Source organism: Theobroma umbraticum, unplaced genomic scaffold (genome assembly GCF_002168275.2).
Source record: "Theobroma umbraticum cultivar Fairchild unplaced genomic scaffold, ASM216827v3 scaffold_30.0, whole genome shotgun sequence".
In the NCBI taxonomy this organism is placed as follows: domain Eukaryota; kingdom Viridiplantae; phylum Streptophyta; class Magnoliopsida; order Malvales; family Malvaceae; genus Theobroma; species Theobroma umbraticum.
The window spans coordinates 11,482,511-11,494,513 of record NW_018397254.1 but is presented as its reverse complement, the minus strand read 5'-3'; the positions used below and the strand labels follow the sequence as shown (position 1 = coordinate 11,494,513).

Here is a 12,003-nt window from a genome sequence, read left to right as displayed (position 1 = left end):
TGTTTCGTCAAAGATAATCCAACAACAAATCATACACAACAAGATATAAGAATCTAACCTGATTCAACACTTCAACATATCTACATTTATGAATGAAAGAAAATATTTACTAATTGTAAGGAATGACAACCATGTACAAATTATCAACACTCAAATTAACTCAACTCATGAACCAATCCCAATATGGAACGCACAAAACACTCACAATTCACAAACATAAACTTGCACGAGAACTTTCGCTCAATCTCAACGAACTTCAACCAATATCAAACATTTGCACTCATAATCGCTCTTCCTTAGCCACGTGAGATATCTACGCACCCAACCTTATAAACCATACAACTCTACTTGCATCTTTCTCTCATACCTCACCCTATGGAGACTCTCTATTTATAAACCCACTAACTTGCCAGCCATAAATTCATTTCCTCTTAGTATTCTTGCTTAACAAATTGTCTATTAAAAAACATTGATTACCAAGTAATATCTTCCAATCAATAAAAAAATCCAATCTAAATCTTTTGGAATTTCAGTTAGAATTTCTAACATCTTTTACCTAAAGATCTAAAACTCTTTCACTCAATATCAAATGTAAATTAAGAATACATGATTAATTTTTTTAAAAAAATATTTTAAATTATAACTTTTTATTGGTAATATTTAGAAAAAATAAAAAGAGGGAAATACAAAGAATGGAAAAGAGAAAAAGACAAGCATATAATGCAAATTTATTGATTAAAAGTGCATACTTATTATTTTGAAGAGTTAAGTGTGTATACTTGATAATGTACTCCTCGAATAATTTTTAATTATAATTTAAAAAAATAAAAAAAGAGGCAAAATAAATGTATATATTTTTAATCTAAAGCCCAAAATCGTATTTTTCAAGGAAAGCCCCAAAAAAAAAAAATACCTCATAATCTATGCTTGTCCCAATTAATTTCCTGCAATAACAGACATATGTGATGTTTGATATCGTTAATATGTTATGTTTTTCTTGTCCGATTGAAAAAATTAGTCCCTTTGACTCTTTAAAATTGGATTTGAGCTGATGCAACACCAATATGGGCTTATTTAGTTCAAAACTAACCCTTGAGTCGTTGAAAATTAAAAGTCACATAATTTTTAATTTAAATGAAAATGCTAAGCTACCGGAGTTTGGTACTTCCTAACCGGCGGCAATTGACCCAACACTTACCAGTTTCCACCTTAAATCAAAGTGCTACATGGTTTAAACTTTGCCAATTAAAAATTCCAAAGGCAACAACTCTTTGATTAGCAAAAGAAGTACAAATAGTTAGTAATTGAAATCTATTTTGTTCTCTGTCAAATTTTTAGAGAGTAACTAACTTTTGGGAAGACAAGTCCCAATTTAATCTTCGAAATTACCAAATGCAGCTTAAGCATTTTTGTTCTTCAATTCCAAGATGTTAAGAGTGAGACAATCTATTTTCCTAGTATATATATATATATATACAGTAAAAACTAATTTATAGCATCACAGGAAAACCCTACCATTGAATCGGAGATTTCTCTTCTCATAATTCACAAACTGAACCTCGATATGCAATCTTAAACTCGATAAATTAAATACCATTTAAGCAGTTAAATCTTATAGTTTAATAAACAAAAAAGAATCCGGCTTCCCTTGATGGGTTCGAGACCACCGCTGCTTATCTTCCTCGCGATAATGCTTTCTCTGCAGTGTCCATCTCTTCAAGAATCCTAGCCTTTCTCTTTGCTGGGATTGGGGCAGTTGGTCCAAAGCTAATGTAATGACCAGAAACAGCATTCAATGCTGAGTAAATATCACGGAAAGAAGCTCTACCAAGCAAAGCTTTCTCTCTTCTGTACTTTGCCACCCAAGAATTTGATGCCTCTCTAAGTTCAGCCACAGCGAAAGCAATGTTGGGATCGTTCTTGTCCATATTGATGGTGCTTCTCACTTTGTTGATCACTACTTCAGTCTCTTTCACGTACTCCTCATCCGAGGCAGCAAATGCTGCTGTCACTGGCAGAAGCCCTGCAAGAGACAGAGTTGTGGTGGTGGTGGCAGCGAGGGTCAAGAATTGGCGCCTTAAAGGTTGTTGTTGTGGTGGCGGATGTGGTTGTGCGGCGGAGGTGGCTTTAGCTTTGATGGGAAGGAGAGGTTTGAGTTTGGAAGTTGGGGTTAACAGCGTTGGAGAGGCCATTACGGTTTTTGGTTATGGTGGAGCGAAAGGGTGGATTGTGTTTGTAGTTAGGGGAATGAAGAGAGGAGAATTGGGTTTGTGCCACGTGGGCTTATCACCTTATCTAAATTTTAGCTTTATGGATGAGAGAGTACCCAATGATATCTTAGAGTTAGATCTACCATTGTCCAAGCGGCAAGACCCAAGAGATGAAAGTGTTTTAAGTCTTGACCTCATGGAAAATTGTTCCCCATTTTTGCTTTGACAATCATGGGATTGAAATGCTGGGGGATGTACGATCCTGGGCCAAACCCACAGCTCTTGGGGAGCTCAGCCCTCACTCCTTAGTTACTTGCTTTGTTATTAGCTACAAGTCTTAACAAGCATATCGCAAGTGATACCATATTGGAGAAAACTTGGTGCTTGTGCCTTAACTTTTTTTTTTTTTGGTTTCTGCTTTATGACGTCCCAATTACTCAGCTAGAGTCAAAATTGATATCTCATTATTAATTAATAGAATAAACCTCTGCACTTCGCTGGGCATTTTGGAATTTTTAACACCCTCCCACTACCTTGGTAAAGTAAAAAAAACATTCTCCAACTTGAAACTTTTTATGTTAGAAAATTTTGACTCTTTTGACAGTCATGGGATTGAACGTTTGGAATTGTGATTTTTTTTGCCACCGTTTTAAAATCAATTCTGTCTATTTTCTTTCCTTTTTCATGTAGATAATAAATGCAATAATGTTGAACCAATGAACATAGTAAAAAAAAATGTGAGAGAAATTAAACTCCGCAAATACCTCTATTTGATTATGTATATTTCCTTCCTTGACTTCTTGCTTTCTTTCATGTTTTTGGGTTAGAATTCGGCCTTAACGTTTGGGTTTGAATATATGAGTGGGCTTAAAGTTCGGGGCTAATTCCAAGTAGCCCATCTCTTTTTGTTTTTCTACTACAACAGCTTGTTTAATTTATTTTTTTTAATTTAAAAGTTATTATGAAATTATTATAAAATTATTATAAAAAATAATAACTTTTAAAATTAAGTTAAATCTATTTAATAAATTTACTTTATAAGCATTTTTTTATTGATCTAAACAACTTATATAAGTTTTAATTTTGATTAAAAATACTATAAAAATATTTAATAAATAACTTTCAATTAATCACAAATTATTTTATTTATAATAGAAAAAATTTATCTTTATTTTTTATTTAAAATAAATTTTTAAAAATATAAAAAATATTTTTATATAACATAATTCTAATTAATAATAAATTATCTAAATATAGAAACGGATAATATTAGATTATTCTTAATAAATGAGGATATTTTTGAAATAAAAAGAATAATTCTCTTCAAAAATTGACGTGTTTTGAAAAGAAGAGAAGAGAAAGCTCATCTTTGGAGTTTTTCCTTAAGCTCTCTTTTTAAAATTTTGCTCTTTAAAAAAAGTTATTTTTTAAAGAGCTTCTTAAAATCCTTATTTGGCTTAGTTTTTGTTTTTAAGAGGTAAATAAACTGAAAAAAAATTAAACCAAACAAGCACTAACTCTTGACACTTAAAGCTTGAAATTTTTTAGTATTTTCTTTTTCAAAGACCAGACGCTGAAATCATTCTCACCCTTTCATCCTCCTCTCACCAACGTCGATAACAGTGTTTTAGTTGTCATTCATCCTCTACTCTTCCTTTGTTTCTTTCTTATTTCATCCTTTCTTTTTCACCGAATTTATCCTTTTTTTAACCAAAATACTCTCTCTGTCACAACCAAAAGTGTACATTAGCAAGGCTAACTTACGTCATGTTATTTTCTTATCGATTCTAGTACTTTTTTTTTATAATTTTTTTATAAAGTCATCAAAATTCTCATAATTGAAATGTAAACAGAAAAAGATCTAAAACATCTCAAGTTCAGAAAGAATAGTGGTCTTTGCATGAAGCATACTTGACATCATTTTGAATAGTAAAAATTGAACCACATCAAAACTAAATGTTACTTTACAATCACAATCAAAAGTAGATTAAATAAAATTGACCCTAAATGAAAATGCTTAAAAAGAATGAAGCTAGCCTATTAATGCAACAAAGCACATTACCAATGCCAGATGAATCAAATTACAATGTTATGCAGAAGCATGCCCTGCATCATTCAACATATACATCGGAGATCGGGGTGAACAATCCACTATTTTGTTATACAATGAAAAATTTATACCAAATCTTTGAACCTCAAGATAAGATGACTTTTTACAATATTACTTGTTTCTAATGTTATTAGTTAACTTTTCCTAGAGGTGGAATGACTTCCATAAGGAAGGTTGAGAGTGGATCGAGCTCAAACTGATCCTCCATTATTGCCAAACCCCTTCTGGAAGGTTTTTCACCTCAAGCTATTATTGTCCCTTTTCCAATGGTTCCTTGTTCGAGCTTCGATAAGGACTCTTTACTGGTGAGTGAAGGGAAGCATAAGATACAGTCAAGCTCTACTTTTGGCACGAATTCAAGATAACTATTTGGATTAAGTGTAGAACAATTGCAACATGAACAATTGCACAAATTTCAGTTGGCGAGATAAAATCATTAGTGTCCTCTGTTCAAAATGATAAGGCCCTTAGGCTTGATGGCTTCATAGCTTGCTTTAAGAAAGCCTCGAGTATAGTAGGGGCAGATGTGGTAGTAGCTATCGCATTCTTCTTCAAGCACCGATTAAATATTCACTACCTACAACTTACCCATCATCATTCTGGTTCCCAAAGTACTCAATCCTAGTCATATATCATAGTACAAACTTATCTCCTAGTGCACTATCATCTATAAATGCATCACTAAGATCCTAGCTAATTGGTTCAAAAAGTGTTTGCCTCTTCTCGTAAGCAAAAACCAAAGTACTTTCGTTGAACGTAAAAGTCTGATTGATAATGTTCTCATGACTTAAAAAGATTGGTGAAAGGACACGGTGGAACCACTCTTTCCCCTAGCCCCAAGGCGTGCCTTGAAGATTGATTTGAAGAAAGCCTTTTGGACTCAATTCATTAAGAATTTATTATAAAAATTTTGGCTTCCCTCGGATTTCCCTCTGGATTTATCTCCTTGATTGGTAGCTGTATATGCACTCCTAAGTTTTCTATTGCTATAAATGGGGCCTTGGTTATTTCTCAAGGAAAAGAGAACTGAGGCAAGTCGACTCTCTCCCTTTATCTGTTTGTACTGGCTATAAATGCCCTTTTTCATATCTTGGACAAAGTCGCTTCCAAAAAAGAGTTCCCATATCATCTTAAATACAAGAACGAGATTCATAGTCGACATTTTTTTTTTATAATTTCTAAACAGCATTGTTTTATTTTCACCCCAAAGCAAAAAAGAAAAGCCAGTTGTTGAGAGTGGTGAGAGAATCTTATTATGTCACTCACATGCATTGAGATAATTTTTATATACAGGTATAGGTTTCAGGGTTTCATAATAGAACTAGTCTATTGGTTTTGGAATGATCCATCCCATCCAGATCAAATTGGGCTTTTTCGACCTAATTTCGAAAAAGACGATGACTCCATGGGGCCTAAAAGAGGGCCTCCTACAGCCTGACTTCAAAAGTAGAAGAGCCTTATACGCCATTGAACCTGCAGCAGACAGTGGCAAATTGATAGCAATGAATTGATGTTTTAATTAGTAACCCCACATTTTACCTCTTTATTATCTTTTGAATGAAATTATTTTGGATAAACCATGGTCTTGTTGATATTCTTCTTGTTCTTGTTCTTTCTTTTTATGATTTTAAAACCAGCTGTGGCATCCTTTCTGAAGTCTGAAGTTTCCATTAATAGGAGAGCTGGAGCTGCTGATCCTTGTCGACTTGAAAGCCTCATTTCAAGCCCACAAATAAGATAGAATATAATATCAATGCCCCCACCTCAACCACCTATTCTTTTCAATCACAGCGCAAGTTACAACTGCAAAACTTTCAATTACACTTTTGAGCAAAGGGAGAATATTTTTCAGATTTGGAGCTTGGGGTAAATCAGATTCTTTAGTTTATATAGTAGTAGTACTAGAACGACTATTACTACGCTTGACCCCACCTTGTCGATCTACAATAAAATATTGAATGATGGAGTCTTTTCTTCGTAAAGAAGACAAGCTAAGAGGTTAAAGTTTGTCAGCACTGCTTTTAATCATTATATTTTGTACTGCTTCATTAGTAAAATGCAAAACGTATGCCTCTTTTTGACTCACTAGCGCAAAAGCAGTCAATGTTATTCTTTCTCCATTGCTCGGAGAGATCAGTAACAACTGTTAATATCATTTACACATTATCAGCGATTCAATATCCATGTGAGAATTATATATGTTATTGCAATGTTTTGGATTTTGTATGCTTAATTTTTTTACTTTATCTCCAAGAGACTCCACAGGTCAAATATGCTACTATTTGTTTCACCCATATAGTTCTTTCCCTCTCATTCATTCATTCATATATATATATATATATATATATATCACCAAACACAATGTCAAAAAACTAGCGAGAAAAAAAAAATTAATTTACAAAGTAAGTTTAAAAATAAACAAATCTCTTAAGTCATTTCGAATGTATTTAATTATGAGACTTTTATAGAGTAAGCTGTTATTTGGTAAACTTAAAGAATTCAACATTGAAAAGATTAAGTAGTAAGTTTTTAGTTCTGAAAAATTTAAATACTGAATATATACTATAAAATTTTTTGGTATGTTATTGAAAATTAAATATTGAGTAGTTTTTTGTATTGAATCTCTTGTGCAAGAGAAATACGATTTTATGAGTATTTTGCATTGATAGTCTAAAAAGATAAATGGATAAAAGTAAAGAATATAAGATTAATGTAATTAAATAATAATTTTTTAAAAAAATTAACTTAATACATTAAATAAATTTTAACACTTTTTTTATTAAGTGATATTTAAAATTGAAATATCAAATGCATTGAAAAAAAAAGTACTAAAAATTTTAAATAATTTCTTAAACACACCTTAAATTTTTATTTAATTGTTTCACCAAACACCAAAAAAAAAAAGAATGGAAAACAGGGGAATAATAATAATAATAATAATAATAATAAAGTAAGTAAGGGATATTAGCCGGGTTGCTTCATTCTTAAAAAAGGCAGCAAAATCAATAATAGAAAAGAAAAAGGGGCCTACATTTTAGACTATTTGCTGTAAGAGTTAAAGATGGGAGTGCGCTAGGGTTGCCGTTTGCCATGGCAAAAAGGTGGGTGGAAATGATATTACTTCCCAATCACCCTTTAGGCAAGAAAAAGAAAAAAAAAATTCCTGGTCATTGACTGGTGCAGGTATATATTTTTTTTTTACAAGTCAGAAATATGGAAAGAAAGGCCAAAAGGCATTGGCACCATGGAAAGTTAGTGGATATCCGTGACTCTTTCTTCACTGTACTTACTGTGGAAAGAGTGGGAACTCATCTTCAAAAGAATTTGCTGACTCGCCAATTTTGACAAATCTTTTCAACCTATGAAATAATTATCTTATATAATTTTACTTTAATGATTTTAAATAAAAATAATTTATAAATAAAAAGAGATCAAACTCGAACAAAGTTTACTAAAAAGAAATCAAACTCAGACGGTAATTATAAGACGAAGGGTAGTCTATGTTATATGAGAATCTGTTGTAAGGTTTCTACCTTTTTTTATATAACTAGATTCATGAATCAACAAAATGCCAGCTTCGCCTTGTGTAAGAAACTAGCAAAAGAAGGGTTGTATTTTTCCCTTGATGTGGGCCCGGAGCTATGGATCTAAAAGATTGTTATCTTAAAAAATATGTTGTCGGAGGTATAGAAGTGGTTACAATCATGAGGAAAGAGGTTTGGATTCCCATTGTCATATGCAGGCCAGGAAAATTAAGAAAAAAAATAATATGAGACTGTTTTAAAATAATCCAGTACTCACCTAAGTTTGGGTATGGCTTTTATATATAAAAACCAATGGGAAATCAGTGGTAAAACAAGGCAAGGGAGAAAGAAATTAAATAGAAATCTTTATTGTTGGTTGCTTTAGAAGCATATCCAGTTGACCCAATAATAATATTCAGGGCACCTGCCTTGTTGTACACAATTTAATATGGAGTATGGGAGATATTTGTACAGCTCTTGAAAGCTCTAGGATCACATGGCCACTCTGTTGCAAGTTGTCGATGCAAAAGGTTTCGGTTGCAAATTAAGGTACTCTCAACTATACATACATGCAGATGCAGCTGTAATTTAAGGAAACGGATTGCTTGTGACAAGTGTGAGTAGCAAGCACAGGTTTTGGAGGATAACCAAGAATGCCACGAATCTGCCAGCCTAGCTATCTCCCTAAATTCATGTCCTTGTTACTTCTGGAACTGCCTTCTCTACCACCAAATAACCCAAGCCAAAACAAGAGGCGATCCACGGGACACAATGATCTACCGTGACAATTTCAGGTTTCTGTGAAAGATTTGAAGTTTGCACATTATCAGAAATTCAAAAAGACACAAAGAAAAATTACTATTAAGTGGGAGTATTACCGTTGGTAATTATGATTTTTTATGAACCATAACTTCCCTTTCGAGGGCAGTGTACTTGAACGGTTTTGTCTTTGAAAAGTTGGCATATGTTGAAGTTGCGTTGTTGTCAACCATATGCGGATAAGTCACTCTCTCAGAGGACTATGAACAATGACACTTGAGGATGAAGAGTCGAAAATAATGTTAATAAAATAGTTATGCTATAAGTTTAATATTTGACAAAAATAAAAAACAACTTAGGTGAAAAAAGTTTATATGAAAATTATATAAATAAATTTTAAAAATTATTCAAAGAAATCAATCTTAATAATTTATTTAAACAAATTAACTAATATAATCATAAATAATTTAATAATGACAATATTATTAATTTCTAAATGAACTTAACAGCAAACAAAAATTAACAAATATAATAATAAAAATCTCAATCCCCTATAAAATATTACGAACTATCAACAAACGATTCAATGGGGAAGCAATTCCCTCAAATTAATCACAAAAATTAAATCCAAAATTAATAAATAATTCAATGAGGAAGCAATCCCAAATAAAAAATTTAATTGTTCATAAGAATCTAGATAAAAAAATGTAAAAAATTTGTAAGAAAGCAATCCAACAATCCCTAGGTAAATAAGTAATAACTAACCTTAAATATTTAATCAAATCTTTATTTTTTTGCTTTCAACAAAAAATGACTAAAACCGTAAATCTTAAATCAAAATTAGCAAGTAAAATTTATTAAATAAAAAATTAAAAATAAAAATAAAATAAATAAATGAATCAAACTTATCAACATAAAAATTGAGTTACTGACTAAATGTTTTTTGCATAAAAAATGCTGGTAAGCAAAAATTGTAAAAAATAATATTTTTGTTTCTACAGTATTTGGTAGAAAAAAAAAACAAAAAGTGGTAGTTGTGAGATTTGGAAAAAGTGAGATTTGAGAATAATTTTATTACAATAAGTTTTATTTTAGTTATATTAAAATTAATTAATGACTAATTATTGCTGGCATCTCACTAAATAAAAATTTATTGTAAGGATAAAATTATAAAATTTTATAAAAAATAAAAATATATTTAAAATATTTTAAAATTTTTATAAGGGTAAAATTATAAAATCTCACAAAAAATAAAGATAAGTTATAAAAATTTAAAATTGTCGGGGGCACCTTCACCTCTTGACTGTGGAGTAGGCGCAAAATAAATGGGTAGGACTCGTTTTCATAACTCATATACTGACCCACCAAACCATGATTCATCCCCGAAGTTGGCTGTACGTACTCTGAATACGACTCCAAGTTGAGAGTTTTTTCTTTTTAAGCAAAAATAATCACGGTGTAGGGAAAAACGTTGGCCGCACCTTATCAAGTTTTATTATGAATTTATGTTATGCGTTTGCGTTGGGCACCGCTTCAATGAGTTCAGGTGGCATGTAATCATATTGAGAAAACAATAATGTCTTCCGAGTTGAAACAACGAAATGTGGGAAGTTCGATATCAATGAAATCTCTCATTAGATAAAATGAAATTTGTGATTTTCACATTTCTATTGAGTACAAACTTCAAACTTGATATAAATGTATATCTTAATTATTAAGCTTGAAAGTTTTGAAGTCAGGCTCAATTTGATTTTTACCGAGGGGCAATCAAGTGTGAATGGAGACTACTAGTAATGATTTTTCCTGACTCAAACATTACTATTACACTGTAAAACTTTATACTCATTAAGATGGACTAAATATCAATTCAAATTTGATTTTGACTATTAAAGATTTTAAAAAAATGATAAGTTAATATCTTTCATATATATATATATATATATAACAAATTTAATCGGTTGACAAATTTTCTTAAGGATATAACTTTTTAATGTCTTGTTGGTATGACACCTCTTAAAAATCCTTATAAAGGCAATGCTTTGCTTTAATTTTATTAAGTGATATTATGAAAATTTTATCTTTATATGTTATTTTGATATAAGTGTATTATTTTTATTTTTTCTAAATAACCATTAAAATGATTGTGTTTCTGAGGAATAAATGATTATGTCTTGGGGTAAGAATTGAGGAATATCCTGTCTCTTTCTACCATTAAAGGTTCTACCATTAGAGGTAAGCAAGGGTCCAAGATTATCCATAGATCATCTGGACTGATAAGTTTAGATCCATTTTAAGGTAGTCTTGTGATTTAGTGGATGGTTCATGGATTAAATTTTTTAAGATTGATAAAATAGTTCACAATATTAGGTAACTACTCACCCATTCTAACCCACAAAATTTTACTGTAAGACTAATTTTGGATTGATTTTAAATTATACACTTTTTAAAAGTATATATGAACTATCCCACTATTTTTTCTTTCTTTAAAAAAAGAATTCCTTATCATACGTGAACGAAAATGTGCACTACAATGTTTGAATTTGAAGACTTATTCAATTTTGCACCATGGTTCAAACTTGTTGGATGCTTTTGTACTTTGTAATGCTAAGTTTAATTTGGATGTTAGATTTGATTTTAGTATTCATGGATTTTGTACACTAAGTGATTGTAATTTACATTATAATATTAGATATTTTCTTTATTATATATATATATACATATATATATATATAAGAGAAAAGAGCAATATTAAGTTACATTGGTGTAAAACTAATTAGTTGTACATTCTTTTATAATTTCGAGTACGGTTAATTTTTTAACAAGTTGACCGATAAGTTAACAACTTTGAACTTACTTGTACTCGTGATCAGGGGTGGAGCCTACTTAAAGATGGCTTCTCTGAAATTTTTAAAATTTTTTTCATATTATATAAAACTTTTAAATTTTTTTATAAATTCTCTTAATGACTTCTCAAAATAATTTTTTATTTACTGATTAATATAAATAAAAAATAATAAAATAATTTCATATGTCTGACTCAATTTATATTTTTTTAATTAATATTATTATTTTTATTTTTATTTTGTTTACTTATATTTTCTAAATCTCTATTGATTTTCTTTTACAAATTTCTATAAACTATCAACCATATTTTTTTCTTTCTTTTTTATTATATCATATGTGCATTTTATCTTTTACTTGTCATGTTCTTCTTTTTTATATTATGTAGATTTTATTTTAATAATTTTAATTTTTAAAAATTAATCAATTATTATGTAATTCTCAAATAAAAATTACAATGTTGCACCATTGCTTGGAATTTTATTAATATATTATTTTTTATTCAAAATAATCAGTGCATTCTGACATGTATATTGCAAATTTTAAGTAACAAAAATAA

The 12,003-nt window shown here is 30.3% G+C and overlaps 1 protein-coding gene across 1 annotated transcript; it reads right to left on the bottom strand.

Annotated features, from left to right (window-relative positions):
- Window positions 1-1,489: 1,489 nt before the first annotated feature.
- PSB27 (photosystem II family protein) lies at window positions 1,490-2,239 on the bottom strand. The gene has a single exon (XM_021434008.2). It carries the CDS (start codon window positions 2,190-2,192, stop codon window positions 1,674-1,676), a length of 519 nt encoding a protein of 172 aa, XP_021289683.1. The 5' UTR covers window positions 2,193-2,239; the 3' UTR covers window positions 1,490-1,673.
- Window positions 2,240-12,003: the final 9,764 nt, after the last annotated feature.